The sequence below is a fragment of the Apodemus sylvaticus genome, chromosome 19 (genome assembly GCF_947179515.1).
Source record: "Apodemus sylvaticus chromosome 19, mApoSyl1.1, whole genome shotgun sequence".
NCBI classification, from domain to species: Eukaryota; Metazoa; Chordata; class Mammalia; order Rodentia; family Muridae; genus Apodemus; species Apodemus sylvaticus.
In genome coordinates this window covers 8535859-8559681 of record NC_067490.1, presented here as the reverse complement: position 1 = coordinate 8559681, position 23823 = coordinate 8535859, and the positions used below count along the sequence as shown (strand labels likewise).

The following is a 23823-nucleotide window of genomic DNA, read 5'->3' as shown; positions in this document are numbered from 1 at the left end:
GCTTTCTGGAATGTTCCGCAGCAGCCTCCAAAGCTGCTCTTAAGACATTCAGCAGCCGGGCGGTGGTGGCACACGCCTGTAATCCCAGCACTCTGAGAGGCAGAGGCAGGCGGATTTCTGAGTTCGAGGCCAGCCTGGTCTACAGAGTGAGTTCCAGGACAGCTGGAGCTACACAGAGAAACCCTGTCTCCAAAAACAAAACAAAAAAAAAAAAAGACATTCAGCGTGTGTCTGCTGTTCAAATGACATGACTCTTAGTGGTTAGAGAGGGGCATCACCCAGCTCTGCCCACTCTTGTGCTATGGCCCATACCAGCTGCAGCAGAACAGTTCTGGGCTGGAGAGACTTGGCGAGTAAGCAATTGCTGAGGAAAACAGCTGAGTTCATGTACCACCCATGCATGCAGAACAAAGGTGAGCCGTAGCCAGCACTCCTGGAACCCTAATCCTGGGGCTGCAGACTAAGGCAGCCAAGCTGAAACAGTGACCTTTAGGCTCAGCGAGATCCTGTCTTCGTGATGAACAGTAGAGGAAGATACCCAGTGTTGTTCCCTAGCCTCCACGTGGACACGCACGTGTGCACACACAGTAGAAACTGACTGTGGCTGCCAGCAGCTATGCTGCCTCCAGCTGTATGCAAAGTTTCTTCCCTCAGTCAAGTGTGTAGTGTACAAGGACCAGGGTACTCCCTCACCTCTGTCTAGGAGCTGTCATGTGTCCTGGACTCTGGAATGTTTGGTCCCTGGAGAAATGGATGTGCAACCTGTGTGTTACTGAGTGGCATCCGAGGTCCCTGGTGTCCGACTTGTGGGCTCTGAAATAGCCACAGAGTCCGCAATGGGGAGTCCTCATGTCAAAGAAGAGAGGAGCTGGTGCCTTCACAGTGGGGCTTATTCCTAAGGTCCTGATGTGTCTGTCACAGAGCCAGACAGCAGTGAGCAGCAGATGGCCCACCCCAACAACCCCAGTCCCATCTCCACTTTTAAGGCCATGGTGTTCACTACCCCACAGCGACGTCATTCCACATGTGGATGTCCCTGGCCCACTTAACCTGTGTCCATGTGGCCAGTGGAAGCACTCAGTGGTGTGGGCTAGAGGAGGGGGTCCAGCCTCCATGTCCTAGCCAGGCGCAGCTGACTGGCAACAGGCTTCTGCCTACCCTCTGGCTCTCCTTGCCCTGGGGCCAGCAGCAGCTCCTGGTCCCTTAAGCACAGCTTCTGAGCCTGTGATTGGTCCACTTTGAGGGGCCTTAATGCCTGTAGGCTGGGTACACAGCATTATGTTTACAGGACCCTGCTAGCTAGCAGTCTAGTCCACATGCCTACGCTTCAGGTTGTTCAAGAAATTTCTTCCACAGTAGGGTTTGTGGAGTCCCATTCTTATTAGGACTATACTTCTATTTAAGAGGATTTGTGTCTTTTTAACCTGTTTCAGGCCAGTCTGATCTAGGCAGTTCCTGCCATGATTTCAGTTCCCTAGAGTTCCTGAGGGCTGAGGTCTGCGCTGCTGGAAGGGAGGCTTGGCAACAGGTGACTGGAGCAGCAGCCAAGAGTTCCCATCTCCTTCCACAAGCAGGAATGGCACACCTCCAACAAGGCCATAGGTCTTAATCACCACTGGAGCCGTTCCCATACAGACCATGTGCACAGAGCCCTCTCCTCCGTCAGTGACAGTTTAGACTTGACCTCTACTCCCTAACCCCCCTACCTCATTAAACCTTATCTTCATTCCTCATTACCACATTGTCTCTGTGGCTTGCTCTGAGAGATTCCTTGCACCCTGCCCCACCTCTCTGATTCAGTCCATCTGTCGGTGTTCAAAGTCCTGTTTCCTTACGATGGGAGGCGGTGTGGCGCACAGCTGAAGTGCACACGATCTCCCCACTTGGAGTCACATGCAAAGGTGCCCTCAGGAATGGCATTTGCTGGGCCCAGAACTCCACACTCCTCTGTACTTGCTGACCAACACTGGTGGGCAGTCTGACCTCCGCCTACACTCCTGGACCTGGCCGCTCTTGCTGAGGCCTCTGAGGTGTGCTCAATACATGTGGCTTAGGTGGTCCGTCTGTGAAGATCAGATACTAGTCTGCTCTACTCACAGGCACCGGATGATTTAAAAGTGTTGGTCAGTGGAAGACTGCTGTGGTGAGCTTTCGAATTCCTGCTATTTGGTAGTATTTCTGTGGGGGACAGAGGTATCCAACCATGTCTGTTGGAGATACTAGCACTTCCAAGATAGCAATACCCCATATTGTGCAGATGTTCAAGTCCCTTGCATACGTGGGTTTTGTAGCAGACTCTCCAACCCCCTGGACTCACTTTTGGTGCAGTGTGAGAATTCTCCCTCCAATCCTAGGTCCTGAAGATTTTTGTTTGTTTTTTCCAAAAGGCTCCTGGTTTCATTTCACATTTGTTTTTCAAGACAGGACTTCTCTGTAAAACCAACCAGGCTAGCCTTGAACTCCCTGCCTATCTCTGCCTTCCAAGTGCTGGGATTAAAGCCATGTGCACCACCACCAGGCCTGACTTTCATTCCAGTTTTAAGTTCAGTCTACTCTGACCAGATGTTTGTGTGAGCTCCGAGCCTCTCCCGTCTTGACATCCCATTGAATTGCTTCTGTTTGTTTCTTTGGATACAGTCCGAGGTTGTGAATGTAGTCATTTCCCCCCTCAGGCTTTCCTGCTTTGCTTCTGGCCTGTAGATGTCTCCTCTGCTGACTGTTCTGTCAGCTCTCAGAGTCTTGTCCCCCAGCTCCCAAGCACCCTAACTGCTTTGCTTTGTTATCCTGGAGATGGACCCCCGAGGTTTCTCCTCTGCTTGCAGGCACAGTGCTAAACTCTGCCACTAGAGGGAGCAAGAGGCACACCAAGGATGCCGGGGCTCTGGCTGCCTTCCAAGTGCTGCCCTTTCTGGCTTCTGTGTCATCTGCTTGCCTGCGGTGACTTTTCTAGCTCTCAGGAGGGAAGGGATTCCAGTGTGGGCCTCGGTTGTCAGCTCTTTGACAACCCCACCATCCCGTGTGACACGGCCACTTCCAGGTTCTGCGTCTCAGATGCAAGGGATGCCCAGGGTCCCCTCAGCATCTAGGCTCAGCACTTCTTTGTGCCTGTCACCTACCCTGGGATGGTGGCTACCCCTGAGAATACACATTTTCTTACTGGGCACAGGGTCGTTCTTCCTGGTGCTTTTGAAGCTTTTTCTCGATCATTTGTTTTCTGTGGTTTAATCTCTCTCTCTCTCTCTCTCTCTCTCTCTCTCTCTCTCTCTCTCTCTCTCTCTCTCTCTCTCTCTCTCTGTGTGTGTGTGTGTGCATGCATGTATTCTATTTGGGGCTTCCTGATTATTGTTGAACTTAGCATTTTTGTCAAGCATGGGATGCCCCCAGCTCCCATCTATTTCTGTAGTTCTGACTCCTATGTGACCGGTGACTCCTTGGTTTGGTGACTTCCAAGTCTCCGCTCTTGGTTCCTCTTCAGGCTTCCTTTCCCACTGTGCCTCAGTTTGGGTTGATTTCAGTTGACTAACCTTCCCCTGTGCCATCTAAAACACCGCTGCTCAAGGCCGAGGATTTCTTTATTTCAGTTTTGACCTAGGCCTTCCATTTCTCTTGACAGTCATAACGTACGAAGCTTCAAATTCATCTTGTGCATTGGGGTGTGCGAAGGGCTTCTGCTTGCTCTGCCATCTGTGTCATTTCTACATCTGTTTCTGGGGATTGGTGGAGAGGGAGAAAAGGGGAGAGAGATGGGGAGGGCGGATGTGTGTATTTGTGTGTGTACATGTCTTAATTTTTTGATTGTTTCTGTGTATGTGTGTGTGTGTGATTGTGTTCTGTTGTGTGATGGAACTTTTTGTAGACATGCTTCTCTAAAATGTGGAGTTTTTGTGTAGATAAAACATTTTGTCTTAGAGGAAGCTTGCTTACCACACGACTTTCCTCTTCTCTCTCTCTCTCTCTCTCTCTCTCTCTGTGTGTGTGTGTCTGTGTGTGTACACATACACCTTCAGGGAAGCTCTTTAAGGAAGTAAGCAACCCAAAAGTTTCAGAAAGTCCCTGAAACTGACCAGATATACTAGGCCTCTACCTCCTCAAGCATATAACTTATAAGGACTAGCTGCGCAGTGGTGGTGCACACCTTTAATCCCAGCACTTGGGGAGGCAGAGGCAGCTGGATCTCTTAAGTTTGAAGCTAGCCTGGTCTACAGAATGAACTCCAGAACAGCCAGGGCAGCATGGAGAAATCCTGTCTCAACCCCCTCCCCTCCCCAAAGAGCATTTATAACCTATAAGGACTGCTGACAGACATGGTCAGACAACCTGAGCTTACTAGAAGAGGCTCAGGGCAGCCAAATCACTTGGAAGAAACAGGCATTGGTGAAGATCCCCGGATAGGCTCAGATCACCTAAACTGACCACTAAAGCGTCTACACCCTGACAAGCTGCTACGGGCTGTGCAGCATTTTACAGACTCCCATGCTGGGTGGCCTTTGGAGATGCAGCTGTCTTTGAGTCAGTTCTGCTCCTGTAGTAACCCCAGTTAACACTCACTGGTTCACCATGTTGGCTTTGGCGGTGTCCTTCCTTCCTTTGATCGCCATTGGTCTCTTGTCTGGGGTGCAGAGACATCTGTTCACGTCTCCTCAGGGCTCACAACAGGGCTCAGTGACAACCTTGGGTGTTGGTCCTCTGTGCTGTTTGAAGAAAGGAGTCTTGGTCATGGCTGCTTTCTGTGCTTGAGCCAGCTCGTGAGCTTCCAGAGTCTCTGTCTCCGATCTTCCCAGTAGAGGCAGGCTGGGTGGGGTTACAGACATGCGCACTACTGTGCCTCGCTCTGGGGACCCAAACTCAGGTAGCCAGGCCGGCTCAGCTGGCGCTTCACCGATGGGCATTCTCAGCCTCTAACTGTTCTGTTAATGCCAATATTTGGAGTCACAGTCTCAGATTTGCTCATGGTTCCTCAGAATGACGTTATGAGAGCTAGCTCTCGCTGCTCGCTCTTGCTTTCAAGGGAATGGTTGGCCAGCGTGGAACGGGAAGGAGGGAGGGGCGGAGAGATGGTCTCCCGTGAAAGCCACTGGGTATGAGCGTGTTTTCTTACCTGTGGAATGAAAGCGGAGTAGCTCTCAGCCACTAGCCACAAGCTTGTCTGGTTTTTTTTTTTGTTTGTTTGTTTGTTTTGTTTTTGTTGTTGTTTTTTTTTTGAAACAGTTACAAAATTAAGACTTTGAAATGCCCCCCAAAGCTGTAACCACAGAAGGAACACATCTCTGGATGCTATCAGGCTTGGATGCACATCGGAAGTGCAAGGCTGCATCTGCCCTAGATAGAACAAAAGCTGGCGCCTTAACTTTGCGAAGAGGTCCCACAGCCCGGATATACATGAAGAACGAGTAGAGCATGGAGGGCCGGAGAGCTAGCTCAGCGCTTAGGAGCACTTGTCGTTCTTTGAAAAGACCTGGGTTCAGTTCCCAGGACCCAGTGGTGGCTCACAACCATCTGTGACTCCAGTTCCAGGGGACGCAGCACCCCTCTCAGACCTCAGCGAGTACCAGGCATCACACGGTGCACAGACATGCACAAAGGAAAGCATCTATATGTGTAAAATTTAAAGAAGATGACAATGGCGATGAAGTAGGAGGGGGAGGAGGGGGAGGAAGAGAAGAGGGAAGAAGAGAGAGAGGAGGAGGAGAGAGAGGAGGAGGAGAGGGAGGAAGAGGAGAGGGAGGAGGTGGAGAAGGGGGAGGAAGAGAGGGAGGAGGAAGAGGAGGAGGAGGAGAGGTAGCTGCTCTCACTCTGCCCACTTCTGCAATTTCATCTTAGGTGTGCCATCCCACGTGGCACGTGAGGGTCAAATCCACATTTGCTCCCTTCCCGTCTGGCCATATCTTCTGGCTAGGGTCACCCTGGCTCAGTTTCCCCTTTCTTGTGTTGAAACCTGTTTCTGTGTTCCAGTCTCCCCCCTCCCCCCATCCCCTCTCCCCGGTCAAGTTCAGGCTGTGTAGATAGGCTGTGTAGACAGAACTATCTGATATACAAAGGACATGGGCCATAAATGCCAGCCACCACGTGACTGAATGCTCTCAGAACCATATTAAACAGCCAAAGCTCAGGAGAAATTAATAAGCTTTTTAATTAAACTAACATGGCCAAAGTGCTCTCATTTCAGTAGACAATTGATATAAAATTAATGAGATATTTCACACTATCTCATCATACTTGAGTGTTAAACCTGGTGGCTCTCTGCTCTTTCTGGGGCCTTGTGTGACACAACAGCTCTGGCCACCTTCACAGAGGAGTTGGACTCAGACCCATGATGGCACAGGTATGCAGTCACGCTGGATCCAGGGCTTCACACGGTCACCAAAGTACACAGGGGGGGGGCGGGGAGGGGAGAGGGGGGAGGAACAGGACCTGCAGGAAGTGGAATGCCCCCCCCCCCCCGGGGAAGGGCGGGGCTAGATGGCTGGGGGCGGGGTCTTTAGGGATCTGGAAGTCAACCAAGATCACAGGCTTTGCCTCAGAGTGTTGGTCATCCCTGACCTCTTTCTCCTTTAAGTTGCTCTAGGTCAGGGTTGCTTTTAGCACAAAAACAGAGATGAAACTCGAACAGGCTTCCCAACATGTACAGGCAAAAAGAGAGTGGAAAGTGCCAGAGGCTTGGGAGTCAGTGCTCGGGAAGATGGAAAGTTCTAGACAGGGAAGGTGACAGCTGCGTGGCAGTATGAACGAACTCTTACCGAACTGCACCTCGGGTAGTCAAAATGATAAATGCTGTGTTACGTGTACAAATGGTTTCCCTACATAGCACAGGCTGGCCTCAAACTCAAGGGGCTTCTGCCTCAGCCTCCTGAGCACTGGAATTACAGGCAAGAGTTACCAGGCTCACTGCTCTTGGAATTTTTTCTTTTTTGGATTTGTTTTTTTGTTTTTTTGTTTTTTTCCCGAGACAGGGTTTCTCTGTGTAACCCTGGCTGTCCTGGAACTCACTCTGTAGACCAAGCTGGCCTCGAACTCAGACATCCGCCTGCCTCTGCCTCCCAGAGTGCTGGGATTAAAGGTGTGCGCCACCACCACCTGGCGGAATTTTTTTTTTAACCATCAGAAATTTCCAGTAAAAGAAACATTTCCAGTCCAACGATTGCTTATTCTTCCTTTGAATCGCTCTCCTTTCCAAATATTCAGGCGAAGAGGACCAGGCAGAACCTTTTTCTTTTTTCTTGTCCCTATAGTTTTCAACTTGTTGTATCTCAAAGTCAGGAGACACTTATGTGGTTTTTGTTGTGGTTGTTTGCTTTTTATAGATTACAATTGACAGGTGCCTCTATCTTTCCCTTTCTTTAATATTTCAGTAATAGGCAGGTTTGTTCATTTTTTATAGAAAGAATCATGTCAGGCTAGAGAGATGGCTCAGTGGTTAAGAGCACTGATTGCTCTTGCAGAGGTCCTGAGTTCAATTCCCAGCAACCACATGGTGGCTCACAACCATCTGTAATGCAGTCTGATGCTCTCTTCTGGTGTGTCTGAAGACAGCAATGGTGTACTCACATACATACAATAAACAAATCATTAAAAAAAAAAGAAACATGTCTCTGTTAAGGGGAGTTGACTGGAGAAGCCTCTATTTCATTCATTCAATCATTCATTCACTCATTTATCTTCAGATGGGGCCTCATGGAACCCAGGCTGTCCTTGAACTTGCTCTATGGTCAAGAATGAACTTGAACATCTGATTCTCCACTTCCTGAGTGCCGGATTCCAGGCGTGAGCTACCATGCTCTGTTTATGTGGCGTTAGAAATTGTGGTGTTAGGAACTGAAGTCAGGGCTTTGTGTATTCTAGGCAGACGCTCTAGCTCCCAACTGAGCCAGATCCTCTGTTTGTGGATTCTCTGTTCATCTGTCTCTGATCTTCTGTGTAATCCTTATAAGAGTTTAAAAAAAAAACACATTAAAATTTTTATTTAAAAAATTCTTTCAAAAAAATGCCATTTATTCCATGGCTTAAAGATGCTGATTGTGTGTGTGTGTGTGTGTGTGTGTGTGTGTGTATTTCTGGGGTTTGAACCCAGGGTCTTAGTATAGTAATAGGTATCATGGTGAGTGTTAATTGTCAAATTGACAGACTAGGGGGCTGGAGAGATGGCTCAGCGGGCAAGAGCACCGACTGCTCTTCGAAGGTCCTGAGTTCAAGTCCCAGCAACCACATGGTGGCTCACAACCATTTGTAATGAGATCTGACGCCCTCTTCTGGTGTGTCTGAAGACAGTTACAATGTACTTATGTTTAATAAAAAAATAAATCTTTAGGCCAGAAGCGAGCCCGGCAGGAGCGAGCAGGCCGACCAGAACGAGCAGAGATCCTCAACTCAAGTTCCCAGCAACCACACGATGGCTCACACCCATCAGTACAGCTATAGTGCACTCACAGACATCAAATACATACATCTTTAAAAGAAAAAATTCACACGTTGAAATAAGTTGATAAGAGAAAATGTACTGTGCACACACAAATTGCAAGGACTGCTGGAGTAATCTGGCTGCTTAGGAGACAGATGTCCCTAAGGGTCAGGGGCTGCCAGGGCAACACAGTGAGGCGGTGCCTCAGGGAATGCATAATGAACATAGGTAAGAACACAGTTGGAGTATAATCTTAGCCCCAGACATAACCGACTTCTGGCCCAGGACAGCAGTAGGGACCAAGATGGACGCCACTTACAGATAAAAGTTGGGCTCATTAATGACCTGGCGCAGTCCAGTTAAGGGCAGTTCTAGGAAGCCACCATTTTGCATGTATATGATGTATGTATGTGTGCGTGTGCGTGTGTGTGTGCGTGCGTGCGTGCGTGTGTGTGTGTGTGTTCTCAACTACAAGAAAAATGACCCTTAAGAATTGTTTAACATTTACCCATCTGTCCATATTGTAACTGCATCCTTTTGAGCTCTGAGAGAAAAATCCTCCTTTTGGCCAAACTTTAGTGAGGCTCTTGACCCTTCTCCTAGGCTCCACTGGTGAACTTCCTTGTAAAATCCAGTCTTCACGAGAACTGTTATCGAGGACACCCCACCCCCATATCCGATCCATGTGTGGGGGTGGGGGTGGGGGTGGCAAGGTCTTATGGAGTCTAAGCTGCTCTAATTTGTTTTGTAGCTGAGGCTAGCCCTGAACTCCCGATCCTCTTACATCTGCACCCCAAATGCTGGGATTATAGGTGTATATGTGCTTCCACACTTAGCATGGTTGACATTTCTGAGGAATGCTTTGGCCTCTTTGTCTTCAGGACAAACGTGTCTGGTGACCCGGATCCAGTCATCAGCAGGAAACTGGTTGGCTCAACCAGCTTGACCTCTGTCACCCACGTAACTTCACAATGGTTCTCAAGTCCTCTGCTCTGGGGCTGCAAAATCTCCAGCTCCCCTTGCTGCATTGAGGGGAGAGCCAGTCTCTTGCCCACTGCCAAGCTCCCTTGCCTGGTCCCTGCCCCTGCTGAGTTGTCTAGAGGCAGTCTGCCTTGATGAACTTTGACCCTTGCCTCCTACCCTGCCAGTAACTCCTCCATTGACCCACGTGGAGAGTGAATGTTTGTAGGCTTGTGTACTGTTTGGTTTCTGGGTTCCCTATGACCTGCGCTCTGCTGGTTTGGAGGATGATCTGACACTTCTCCCTAATTGTGTGGGAATAATGGTCTTGGAGGCTTTCTGAATGCTAAGAGGAGATAGAGGTCACCTTTATGCATTTTACTGGAGCCAGTACTTAACAAGCTCCCTCTGTGAGCTCATCTCCTGCGGGATTTCCTCTCTAGGGGTCCTGGGTAATGGCAGTCTAAGACATCATTCGAGAAGCCCACAGCGAGAAAAGAGATGGCACCGAGAACTGGGTCACCCCAGAGGGTTTATGAGTCTGGCTTCAAAGATGGGGGAGGTTAGAAAAACCCATATTCTAACTCAAAGGGCGCAGGCAGCTGCCGATTGCTTTAGATCCAAAAGGCCAAAGAGGAACTTAGTTCAGAGTAGGTGGGTGGGGGTTGGGGGGTGAGGAGAGCTTTGGTCTTCAGCAAAGACAAGGACAGAGAGGATGGCAGTGATTCTGCCAGCGTGGTCTACACAGCACAAAGAGACGATCCACCCACTCACGGCACCAGACGCACTCCTTTCCAGCACCAGGAAGTGTGTGCCACCACAGCGTGTGACAGTCCATCAAACCAAGCTCCAGACACTTGAAAGGACTGACATGTTCCATTACAGTGTGGTCTGTGTTCACAGTGAAATCAAACTAGGTGTCAATAACACGATGACGGCAGAGAACTCTTCAAACAAACCAGGGCCCAGGTAAACTAGTTTTAAATGATCCATGGCTAAGAAAGAGTCTCAAGGGAAATTTAAAAAAAAAAAAGACTCTGAACTGAGTGGAAATGAAAATACAATGTATCAAATTCAGGCCGCAGCTAAAGCCTGGCTGGGAAGGAGCTTTACATCGGGAATGCCAGGAGGGAGACAAAAGATCAAGTCTCTTAACTAGACATCAACCCAGATAAAAAGGACCAAAGAAACTGAAACAGATGGAAGGAGGAAATCTAAGAGATAAAATTAAAAATAACATAGGGAGTCGGTGGAACGGTGTTGGCTCTTTGAAAGGATCAATACACGTCTCACAGGGCTGAGAAAGGAGAGGAAAGAAATGGAAGAGACCAGAGACTCCATGGCCGCAGGGTGTGGCCAAGGGACCCTGCAAAGCACCCACACCTTTAACACCGACAGCTTGTGTGAGAGGGACTGGCTGTTGGAACTGCACAAATTAGCAAATGCATTGTCCACAAGGTACTGAGTTCAACAGCTCCTACTATGAAATGGAATCAGTGATTAAGATGTACCATCACCACTGCCTGACCATGGTGTAGGCCTTTAATCTCAGCATGCAGGAGGCAGAGGCAGGCAGATCTTTTTGAGTTCAAGGCCATTCTGGTCCACATACTGAATTCTAGGACAGCCAGACTATGTAAGAGACAATGTGTTTCAAAATAAATAAATAAGTAATCCACTTCTTGGGGCTGGAGACATAGCTCAGGGGTTAAAAGCTCTGTTTGGTCTTCCAAAGAACTCAAGCCGGGCAGTGGTGGCACATGCCTTTAATCCCAGCACTTGGGGGAGGCAGAGGTGGGTGGATTTCTGAGTTCAAGGCCAGCCTGGTCTACAGAGTGAGTTCCAGGACAGCCAGGGCTACACAGAGAAACCCTGTCTCGAAAAAAACCAAGAGAGAGAGAGAGAGAGAGAGAGAGAGAGAGAGAGAGAGAGAGAACTCAGGATCAATTCCCAGCACCCACGTGACAGCTCATGACTGTCTGCAACTCCAGTTTCTAGGGACCTGACACCCTCACAGCAATGCACATATGATAAAATTAAATAAATTATTAAAATATACCGTCAACAGAAGCCTGGCTCCTGCCTCAAGGGGAAGAAAAGACAGTTTATTCTGGAGCTAGACGTAAATGGCTATGACCCAGGAACACAGCCTAAGTTTACCCTGGGTGCTATATGCTTCAGCATTGTATCAGTTACATGGAGAGCTCACAGTACCAGAACAAAGCGAAGCTTAAGTCAAGGCTCTTTAGAACACATTTGTGGGAATATCAGGTAGGCAGGGGGTTTCAGCAGCGAAGGCACTCTTAGCCTGAGGGTGGGTAGAAGGTAGAGGTCTGTTTACCTAATAGTCACAGGCTAGCATATCACACACAGAGGTGACCCATAAAGTGGCCCCGAGGAGGCTAAGACACCCCAGGATAATTTCACCCTGGACCTGCAACATTCCAACTCCCCCAACTCAGAGGTGGCAATGACTGAATCATTATAGAATCTTTACATGGGTGTGGCTTTTTCTGGGACCCTCAGTTCATGTCCCCCTCTACCCTACCCTCCTCATACCACCACCAAATGCCTATTCTTCAGTGGTTCCATTGAAAATTTTTTTTTAAGATGTATTTATTTATTATGTGCAGTGTTCTGCCTGCATATATGCCTGCCCACCAGAAGAGGGCGTTAGATCCCATTACAGATGGTTGTGAGCCACCATGTGGTTGCTGGGAATTAAACTCAGGACCTCTGGAAGAGCAGTCAGTGCTCTTAACCACTGAGCCATCTCTCCAGCCCCCATCATACCACTTTTAAAAATGTAATTAAAATATTATTTCATTCCCCCTCTCCCTCCTGCTTTTCCTATGTCTCTCTGCCACTCCCTCGAAATATACAGTATCCTCTTCTTTAATAATTATTTTTACATACATATAAGTACATATACATACACATATACATATGCATTATATACATATACATATATATCATATACACAATATATACACATATATCATATACATATGTATACACATACACATACATCATATACATATGCATTATACACATACACATACACATATACATATATATCATATACATCTACATTTACATCATATACACATACATATCATATACATATACATTTGCACATGCATATACATCATATATATACCATATACATAAACATACACATATACATCATATACACACATATACATACACATATACATGTATGTCATACACATACACATACACATATATATCATATACATACAGATACACATATATCATATTCATATATATATACATATAAGCACATCATACACATATAGATCATATACATACACACACACACACACACACACACACACATATACAGGAATAGACATATAAACACAAATTGCTGAATGTTGCCTGCATTCTGTTTTAGTTTTGAATAACCAGCCAGGGGCTCACCCCAGGGGAGAACTTTAGCAGCTGCTAATTGCTTTATGGCTCTTAGGGACTGGGCCCTGTGAGCCTCCCTCCCTCCTCCCCATGTCGATGTCAATCGGTGTTCAGGTCCCGTTTAAGCAGCCACCCCCTGGGTGCTGTTTGTCTGTCCTCTTCATCTGCCCTTCTGGAACTTTCCATCTCCCCACAGAACTGGCAGCTATGGAGGCATGCCCTCCTCATCCTGTGGCTTTCTCACACTCCCCTTGTTCTCTCTCTCTACGGGCCTTTATGAGTTCTTAACAGATGCATTTCTCCAGATGTGCAGAGACAATCCACTTAATTCTTATCTGGGAATAAGAATAATGCTTTTTGCAGATGTAGTACTGGCGTGTGAGGATGCTCATCCAATGGTTGGAGCCCTTGTAAGTAGAGGGAGGTCTGGACGCAGCCACATACTGAGGGAAGGTCCTACAATGACCAGTATCTGTGCAGACATCTGGCGGTGGGGAGCAGCAGGGAGACCCAGAGTTCCTGGCTGACTCTGAGATGTGGGGCAGGTCACAGGACAGCTCCAAAGACAGAGGCAGGAAGGCGCCTAGGTAGGACCCTTGCCCAGTGACCCAGCCAATTCCATATATCTTAGGCATGGCGATGAGACTTAGCATGTACAAGGTCCCAGATGCAGCGCAAACTTCCCACACACAGCACTCATGGGTGGGTCAGGTATTGGGGAAGCAGCAAAGACAGGGGGTAGACCCACCAGTGAAGTTGGTAGTGTGAAGTCTTCAGAAGGGCTGGAACTTACAGTGCAGGGAGTAAAAATTCTGGGCCTCAGCCCTGCAACAGAGTCAGGTCACTTTAGAGTACACTGAAGGACAATAAAACCGGGAAGGGGAGAGGAGCCTGTGAGGTGGGGTGAGGCTGGGTCAAAGTTTCCAGTCAGGAAAGTCCTGCCATCAGGAAAGAGGAGAGAATCCACACAAAACAGCTATCCCTTGTTGGTGATGGCCATGTCCTGCCCTCACCTAGGATGAACTCCTTTATCCAGCCAAGGAGATGGTGTGAGGAGATCCAGGCTAGGCCCCGATGATGGGGCTATCCTGGGTTATCCATGTAGCAGTGAGTTCTAGTTCTGGAAGGTAGGGGATGAGGCCTGGGAGAGGGACAGAGAGATGTGGAAGAGAGAGAGAGGGAGGGAAGGAGAGACGGAGGCAGAAGCAGCCCAGGGGAGCAATCACTTGGAGCCACCCAGAAATGGTTTTTATCTGGAGCCTCATGGATGAAACTGACCTTTGACTCAGAGTCTGGAACTCTGGGAGTGGACTTTCTTGGGGAGAGGAGGAGGCTGCAGCTGCGCGGAGGGAGACCAGCAGAGGTAGGGAGGTGGGAGCTGCAATTTCTTGTCACCCTTGGCTAGGAGCTTGCTGCCCCTATATGATGTGTTGTGTGTGTTTGTGGGTGGGGGACAGCACACAGCAGACAGGCTTCTCTGAGTTCCCAGGCAGGAAGCCAGGTGTCTGGGTGGTCTGCTGCAGCAGGCTCTTTAGGGGCAGGGAACGCATCTGTCTTCCCCCGGGGTGAAGAACATGCAGGACTCTGTGAGAAAGGTAAGGAAAGAGTGAGAGGGAGAGCAACAGAGAAAAGAGAAGAGAGGAGAGTGGAGGGAAGGGGAGAGAAGAGGGCACAGAAAGGGAGGCGGGGCCAAGCATCCCCTTTTATAGTGGGCCTGGCTACCTGCCGTTGCCAGGTAACTGTGGGGCGGGGCAAACCTGGCTGTAGCCAGGTGACTGTGAGGGTGGAGTCCAGCCAGAACACTAGGGGCCTGGGGTGTTGTCCTACATGACTGATGGCTGCAGAATCATGGAGTTAAGGGCCTCTGGTGTCAGTCTAGTGCCTGGGAGCATGGGCAAACAGTCTTCTGTCTCTCGTGGATTAAATCCACTGGGTCGTCGGTGTTCAAATCTAGCTCAACCAGAACATAGACCGCCTTTCACCATCAGACAGGACTCTGCGTCTCTTTTGCCAGGGTGCAAAACTCAGTCATTGGGCTCTATACCCAGGGCCTCTTAGCGCCATGCTCAGGCCACCACAGCGCCTCAGACTGTCGATTATGATACTGTAATAATAACCACAAGGTTCAGAGTTCAGAAAATAAAGAGCTCCTGTGATTGATAAAGATGGTCCCAAGAGGAAAGAGAACAAAGGTTTGGTTCCACAGAAGAGGAAGCTATGTGGGCAGCGAACAAACACAAAGCTTAGACAAGGCACGGACCCCACCGGCATCCGCAATATGCAAATAAGGGGGTGGGGCATTCTCCTTCATAAGGCAAGATGGGAAGCCAGAGCATATGACTAAAAACTATGGGGAAGGGTGGCGGGAGTCCTGCACCCAACAAACTGGAGACTAATTTATCTGAGCAGGGCAGCTCGGAAAGAGCTCTGTTCTGACGTAGAGTCTAGTGATGTTGGGAGAATAGTTAGCACCGTAAGTTTGTTAGCTGGGCGGTTTAAGAGTTGCTTGTGCCAAGAGGTTAAGTGGCTGAAGTGACATCGGCAGGTTGGAAGGCATTTGAAGGCCTCCTGAGTGACCCCAGTTAAGTCTCCAGTCCCTGGTCCTCCTGGTGTGGATGGGGCAGTATTCAAGCTAACCTCAGGCTGGGTGTGGCTTTGGGGGTCTCGGGAGACTCCTAAGTCCTAATGTCTAAGAACAGAAGCCAGGTGGTCCTGTGCCCAGGCTGATGTCCAGGTCCACCAGTCTTCTGCATTCTCCTTATCAGAGCAGAGTCCTAGCCAGTCCACTTTGCCAGCTGGCCACTTACCCAGACATGGCCCCTCCCCCTACTCTGTTCATTTTTAGCTGTTGACACCAGGTGTCCCTGAGGATGACCAGAAACGAGGACTCAGGAGTCTACTAGTGCAGTAGTACAAGACACAGAACTCAGGATCCCAGGCCTGGGGAGGGGCGGGACTTGGGGGAAGACCTTGATGGTGAGGTGGGAAGATGGGACTGGAAGGGTCTTTTTCCAGTCAGCATAGTAGGTGACTCTCCTGTCCTGTAGGGTGACAGGGGTTCTCTGAAGTTCCTCTGGATTAAGGTGACAGACAAAAAAGCAAAACCCAAGAAGAGATGTGATGTGAGGGCTGAACCAAGTGGGTACAGGAGATGGGAGTGGCCGCTGTGGTAGGAGGCTGAGAGGCTGAGGTGGAGGGCTCAAAATCCAAAGGCCAGCTTGGGCTACATGGAAAGCTTGAGGTTAGCCTCAGCAACATGGTGAGGAAAACACACACACACACACACACACACACACACACACGCACACACAAGCATGTGTGTGCATATCCTACAAGGACAGAGAGAAAGAGAAAGAGGGAGAGACAGAGACAGAGAGAGACACAGAGACAGAAAGAGATAGAGAAACAGAGGCAGAGAGACAGGGACAGAGAGACAGAGAGATTTAGAGAGGGGGCAGAGAGATAGAGACAGAGAGAAAGAGACAGAAAGAGACAGAGACAGAGACAAAGAGAGACAGAGAGATAGAGGCAGAGAGATAGAGATAGAAAGAGAGAGAGACAGAGAGAAAGAGACAGAAAGAGACAGAGACAGAGACAAAGAGAGACAGAGAGATAGAGGCAGAGAGATAGAGACAGAAGAGAGAGAGAGAGAGAGAGAGAGAGAGAGAGAGAGAGAGACAGAGAGGGTCTACCCCCCAAAAACAAGAAGTAACATTCTAGAACTCACCCAGAGGGATAGGTGCTTCAAGGAAAGCCAATTCAGGACCTAAGCGTCCCAACAATGGACAAGTTCCTCATGGAGTGACCTCTCTGGTGTGTCCTCTGGCCCCCAGGGGAGTAGCACTGGCCCAATGTCTTGGGTGAGGGCCTGCAGCTTCTCCATGCTTCTTGTAATTTGAGAATTCAAGTTCAAGTGCCTGAGAGACAAGGGGGCCACGTACGCAGGGTATGTGTGACCACCTCTTTATGACCTGTAGGATCTGGGCTCCCTGGGCAGTCACCATGGGACTCTGGAATGTCCCTACTGTCTGTCTTCCAAAAATGAAGGACAGGGCATCTCTTCTTTTGGGACAGAGTTCCACTGAGCATTTGAGCAGTAAAACCCAATTCCCTGTGGGAATTCAGCAGATGTCACTGTCGAGGTGTGTGTGTGTGTGTGTGTGTGTGTGAACTCTGTCTCCCATATCACCACTCTGGCACACGGTGCCTCAGCCTGCCTCGATCCCCCAACTTCTGTACACATCACTGATGCCTTCCCTCTGTTCATAAACACAGGACACATGCACGCCCCTGTACTCGGGCACCGTTCTGATGTTTAATGTGGAATTTACATGATCCCCCACATCACATCCCACAGTTCAACCACATGAAGACATCCAAGGGAAAACTAGAGTCCTTGGACTCGGGCGAGTCCAAAACCCAAAGAAAAAAAAACATACAGAGCCATTTCTGTATAAGAATATATTATTTAAAAGACAGTTTAAAAATAAAAATTCTGTACAGCATCGTGAATTCCTGTTTTTATATCAGTGAACAAAATAGTTCTTAGAAAACATGGTCTGTGGCAGGTCATCGGGAGGGGGGGTCATCTGGGCATGACCGTCCTCGTGCGCAAGATCCTTGGAAGCCCCGCCTGGCTCTGTCCACTCAGGACTGTCCACAGTTCATCTGCTCTAACTGGTACAGGCTGCTGAAAAAGAGGAAGACGGCATGTGTTTCTCTGCGGGGTCTGGAGACGGCACAGCCACAGGGCCAAGTGGGGATTTGAGATGGTAATCACAGTGTGACCAAAAAGCGGAGAGACCTGGGCTGGGAGTGCGAGGAGCCAGCATGGCTCTTGCAAAGGACCCAAGTCTGAGCCCCAGCAAGCACAACCCCCTGTAACTCCAGTCCCAGGTTCCTGTTCTCTTTCCTGTTCTCTATGGCACCTGCTTGTGTGTGTGTGTGTGTGTGTGTGTGTGTGTGTGTATTTAAAAATAAAACATGGCTGGAGAATCGATGGCTCAGCGGTTAAGAGCACTGACTGCTCTTCTAGAGGTCCTGAGTTCAAATCCCAGCAACCACATGGTGGCTCACAACCATCTGTAATGAAATCTGATGCCCCCTTCTGGTGTGTCTGAAGACAGCTACAGTACATAAAGTAAATAAATTTAAAGATAAAATAAAACCAATATTCATTCCTTCTTTCCTTCCTCCTTCCTCCTTTCCCCTTTCCTCTTTCTTTCTTTCTTTCTTTCTTTCTTTCTTTCTTTCTTTCTTTCTTTCTTTCTTTCTTTCTTTCTTTCCTTCCTTCCTTCCTTCCTTCCTTCCTTCCTTCCTTCCTTCCTTCCTTCCTTCCTTCCTTCTTTCTTTCTTTCTTTCTTTCTTTCTTTCTTTCTTTCTTTCTTTCTTTCTTTCTTTCAACAGAAGTAGGGCTGGGTATTTCAGGTCTTCCAAAGGACCTAGGTTTAATTCCCAGTATCCACATGGTGGTTTATAACTGTAGCTTTAATTTCAAGTAATCCAGTACACACTCTTTTGGCCTCCACAGGCACCAGACATGCCAGTAGTACACAGACACACAAAGAGGTAAACACACACACACACACACACACACACAGCCAAAGGGGCTTGCTAACTGGAGGACGAAAGAGAACCATCTGGCCAGGACAAGCAGGTAGGGGGGTTGGGGGGAGGGGCAGGAGCAGACAGAAGGGATAACAACGCACATGGTTAAGACACCAGGGTGAAAACCACGACTTTGTATAGGAATCTAAAAAATTAATATGCTATGAAAGAATGAGGTTGGAGCTGGGAGATGGTTTAACAGTTAAGAATGCTGGCTACTTTGGGGTTCAGTTGCCAGCACCCATGTGGCAGTCCATAACCACCTGTAACTCCAGTTCCAGGAGATCCCATGACCTCTTCTGACCTCCGTGGACTCTAGCACACATGTGGGGTACATCCTCAGACAGGCAAACACATGTACACACAAATCGGATAAACTGAAAAAAAATGGGGTTGTCGGCCACACAACACATGTGGGCAAAATTAGACAATAGCAGCACCATTTTCTTTTCAAGAACATGACCTGGTTTCAAGGTTCACTGGACGGATGCCTCAGTATGGAACAGCAGTTCACACAACTGCTCAAGTCCCAGTGACGAACGGCATAGTGACCTCAGGCTTGCAGACGACAGCTCTGGGGTTCACACATGGCTGCCGCTTGTTACTAAAAGCATGTCCTAGGCTGACGTCTTTGCTGTTTCTCCTTCAAACCCAGCCTCTCCGGCTCCATGCACAAACCTGAAGCTTCTCTGACAGACCTAACAGCCATGTGCTTAGTGAGAGGTTAGGAAGCTCTGGAGCATGCGCGGGAGAGTGAGCCAGCGCATTCTCTGGAGCAAGCGCTGGCTGATGGGTGTTTGGAGTGAGGCGCTGTGTCAGCAGATGTCAGGTGGGACATGCTTGTGGTGGATGAGGGCAAACGCTTTTTAAAAGCTTTTAATATTCCAGACGCACTTCACAGACTATCTCATCTAAAGAGTGGCACACATCCTGGTAATTAATCCTTTCTCTATCCAAAGTGTGAACCCTTCCAAATCAGAGCCCAGGTTCTAATTGGGATGTGCAGGATTAGAGTTTCACTTGTTGGAAAGCCGGCTGCAAGCTGTGGCTTGGACTCCGCTCTTACCCTGTAAGTGTATCAGGCAATTGATACTTTGTATGTGTCCCTGGAGTATTCCCGTGCTGACACTCAATCTCCACTGTGAGGTTAAAGGTGGAAACACCCAACTATAGTGTTTGGAAGGAGGCTGTGGGAGGCGATTAGGATAGATAAAAACATCAGGTTGGACATCCCATGACTGAGTTTCTGGTGTTTTATAGGAAGAGGGTGGGGGAAACACACACACACACACACACTCACACACACACAAATACACCCACACACACTCACACACACACACACACACTCATACACATATACAAATGCATATACAAACACAAATGCATATATAAGCACATGTGCATATACACCCGCACACACATGCATGTACACATAAACTCTCTCTCATGCCCCCAGTCCTCCCCCCATATAGAATTCCTCCCACTTACTGCACACACTGAGACACCCATCAGTTTGGAGGAGAATGGCCTTCACTGTCTTTCACATCTCTGTTCTTCTCTGTGGCATTTTCGGTGGCCCCAGATGTTAAGCTCTCCGTCTTCTTCTGCAACTAGGGGAGCAGAGGTCAGAGTTAGGCCCTGGAGAGGCCTGGCATCCCTTCCTACTGGGTAGCGGAATGTAGGATTGCAGACTCAGGCCTGCCCCCCACCCCAGAGCAATGGCTAATGGGATAGCCATGATAGCAGAGGCTCCTGTAGCCTTCCTGTGGGAGTCTGGACTTGGAAAATGCCCTTGTGCTGTGGCCCTTTGGTGTGTTTTGCTCTTAGCCATTTCAGCTTTTCAGAGCTGTCTTGTGTCTGTGGCAGGAGATGCCAACCGGGAAGATTGGGATTGACAATCCAGATCACTTTTGGTCAACCTGTATGAGTTCACCATATGTCTGTGACATGCCTGGCACTGCACACTCCAGGTGTGTGTGGCACATGTGGCTGAGGGGCATGTGACCAACACCAGGCCACACCTGGGAAAGAAGGCAGAAGAGATGGATATTGAACCATCCATTTCCAGGGAGCTTGGGTGGATGGGTAGTGAATAGAAAATGGGAGTCTGGGGGGACATCCCAGATTGGGTGGTGGCATCACGGTGGCCAAGGAGAGGTCTGGAGTGTACAAGAACTGGGTCATGGATGTCCTGGTAGGAGCAGGGGGTCAGGTGGGTAGAGAAAGACTACATCTGGTAGCCATATCAGGCAGGAAGTGTGAACAGAATCCCTAGTGCCTCTGGAAGAAGAGATGCTCACGCAGGGGCTGAACAAAACAGCTGTGCTCCTTTTAAGAATCTGTTAAGACTGTAGTGGCTGCTACCCTCTCCTGGGATCCAGCATCCACAGTGCCCTATAAAACCTCTCCATCTCCCAGGCCACAAGGGTGGCCAAGTGGTCCTGTGTGCGCTGCTTCTGAAAGCAGGGACCTGGGTGCTAGCTTTGTTCCTCTGTCTTTTTCAATGCAGCCCTCAATGAATAGGCATCCTGGCCGGGAGGAGGCCACGGGCTGCGGAGGTAGACACAAGCCACAGAGGTGGACACGGGCCACGGAGGTGCTAAGAGACACTGCAGAGGCAGTTCTCCAGGGTCACACAGCTGGGTGCATGCTTTCATTGGCCAGCAGGCTCAGATGAGAGCACTGCTGGGGAAGAAACTCTGCTTTTCGCCTGTGTATGAATACACCGTAGCTGTCTTCAGACACCCCAGAAGAGGGCGTCAGATCCCATCACAGTTGGTTGTGAGCTACCATGTGGTTGCTGGGAATTGAACTCAGGACCTCTGGAAGAGCAGTCGGTGCTTTTAACTGCTGAGCCATCTCTCCAGCCCAAGGCTTGGCTCCTGTGCCTGGCCTTTGTACCGCTGCCTGCCGGTGCCTGGCCCACCTGCCCGCGCCCTCTGCACTGCCTTTACCTCCTTCATGGCATCGTCTAGCTGCTTCAGCTCCTCATAGTGTTCCCGGGACTCCCAGAGTGGCCGCAGCATGGTTTCCTCGACAATGGGGAAGAGCTGGGGAGAAGAGGGTCCAAGGTCAGCCCATAGTCGTGCTAAGGTGTGGAGAACCCTGGAGGAGGGCTGTCAGGCTCTTGTGGGTACTTGTGAGTCTCAGCGGTGTCACTTTGCAGTGGCCTCAAATCAAGGTCTTCAGGGAAATCCAAGGAACGTGAGTCTCCTGGCTAGTTCCACGTCCCGGAGACCCTGGTGCATCCCCACCCACCTTCCATCTCAACCTGTGGCTCAGATTCCTGTTTATTCCCCGCAGGACCTCAGAAAACCTACAACCTTTCCCTGTCTCCACTCCTTCCAGGAAGGCAAGAGTAGGTATGGCTTCAGAGTGGCTAATGCAGGGGACTGATCTGATATTTGTGGTGGTGGTCCTAGGAAGAGAAAGGATGTGGGTGGTTCTAAGATACCCAGAGAATGATGGACAGGGGATTGGAGTGTGTGTTTGGGAGCCGGGGATAGGGGGTGGGGAGCTGGAAGTGGTGGCCTTGGACAGGATGCATAGGCAGCTCAGGACCTGGAAGGAGGAGGCTACAGAGACCGGATGGTGGAAGGCTAGGATCTGGTTGTGGGTACCAATTCCAGTCGCTCCTTTAAGGCAAGGCCTGAAAGGACAGGAGAGCCAACAGCTGGTACAACTGGCTGGGTCGTAAAGCTGGCAGCAGGGATGGGCAGTGGAAGAGTGGGCACCGAGGGCCCGATATGCATGCATGGAGCTCTTTGAAGAGCATGGGGGCAGAGCACTGGGCACAGCAGAAAAGAATGGCTGCCAAGCAACCATTACCATGGCAACAGATGATGAAGCTGTAGAGAGTTCATGCATTGCACCATGCGTGCCTGTGTGCACACATGTGTTTACTGCTGCTGTACTGGCAGCATGTACTCACCATGCATATCCCTGAAGTGTGCATGCATGCCCATGTGCACACGTGTGTTTACTGCTGTTGTACCCGCACAATGATCCCTCACCATGCATATCCCTGAAGTGTGCATGAATTCACGTGTGCACACATGTGTTTACTGCTGGAGTACTGGCAGCATATACTCACCATGTGTATCCCTGAAGTGTGCATGCATGCCTGTGTGCACATGTGTGTTTACTGCTGCAGTACCGGCAGCACAATCACTCACCTTGGTCACTGTTTCAAACATTGGGATCAGGACAAACTTGAGGAACCCAATTTGGGCTGTCGCCTTGGTCACTTTGTCTCGGTCCATGAATGGGGCCACGGGAAGGCCTTCGGACTTCTCACGGTCACTCTGCAGGGGACACAGAGACAGTGACATTAAAGGCACAAAGGCTCGAGGAATCGGGTACACAGAGCAGTACTAAGAGGAAGAACAGGACATGCTGCCTCGCTGTGATCCTCCTGGCCACACAAAGGCAGTGAGGACACAGAGCCTGCAGTGTAAAGGCTACATGAGCCAAGGTGCAGTGAGTAGGTTGGAGCTGTAGGGACCAAGTCTAAAACCAGGCTGAGTGTCTGTCTCAAGGGCATGGCAGAAATTCTCACATCTACAATACACCCTAATCGGGGCTGGCCTTGAACTCCTGATCTTCCTGCCTCCCAGCTGCTAGGATTACAGGTACATGTCACCATGCCCACTTCTCAAAACGATGCCAAAAGCAGAATGTCATTGCTGCCGGATGTCTATGCAGACAGTGTTGTGGAGGCTGCTGGGGTGTGGATATGCCAGCCTCCCTGGTCTGCTCTTTCTAATGCAGCGCTGTTCGTCCACAGAGCTGGAAGGAGTGCTCGTGAAATGGCTCGGTGTTTCTTACCTGCATAAAATATTCTTCCAGTAAACAGTCCACCCACGGTTCTGACACCTCCATGGGACGGACCTCATTGGAGATATCACAGCATTTTATGAGAATCATCTTCAGCTGAAAGGAGATGCTGGCATTTAGGGTGTCGTCGGTAGATACAGCACAACCCCCGCTACTGTGTGGGCTGACTGGATTCACCATCATAGGTGGGGAAAAGGACAGGATGGGTGGGGGTTGTTGGCCAGTACTGGCCATCAAGACAAGAGGATTTCTACCTTGAAGGTCACTCTTCTTCTACTCTCTCTCTCTCTCTCTCTCTCTCTCTCTCACACACACACACACACACACACTGAGATCTTGCAGTCTGAATTTCCCAGCTTCCCCAGGGAAGGATATACATGCTTTTAGAATAGGACCCCGTGTTCTCTCATGTTTGAAACGGTCTCAGCTCAGGCTGGCCTTTAGAACTCAAGGCTGACCTTGAACCCCTTATCTTCCTGCCTCCCAGCTTCTAGGATTACAGGTTATGTGCTGCTGCTGCCAGGTCTAGTTGTCAAAACAATGCTCTAGCAAGAACAAAGCAAGAAGATGCAAATTCAAGGTCTGTCTAC

General features: G+C 49.4%; 1 protein-coding gene across 2 annotated transcripts in view; it reads right to left on the bottom strand.

The window, feature by feature from the left end:
- Positions 1–17071: 17071 nt before the first annotated feature.
- Positions 17072–23823, bottom strand: part of Pde9a (phosphodiesterase 9A) — an 87938-nt gene continuing 81186 nt past the window's right edge. The window contains exons 15-19 of one of the 2 annotated variants that reach the window (XM_052163641.1): positions 23225–23329; positions 22573–22701; positions 21352–21447; positions 19886–20007; positions 17072–17480 (exon numbers count right to left, since the gene is read on the bottom strand). In XM_052163641.1, coding sequence (XP_052019601.1) covers positions 19906–20007; positions 21352–21447; positions 22573–22701; positions 23225–23329 — 432 coding nt within the window. In that variant the 3' untranslated portion in view covers positions 17072–17480; positions 19886–19905. The remainder of the gene's footprint in view (positions 17481–19885; positions 20008–21351; positions 21448–22572; positions 22702–23224; positions 23330–23823) is intronic. The other variant, XM_052163642.1, reaches the window with a different exon arrangement.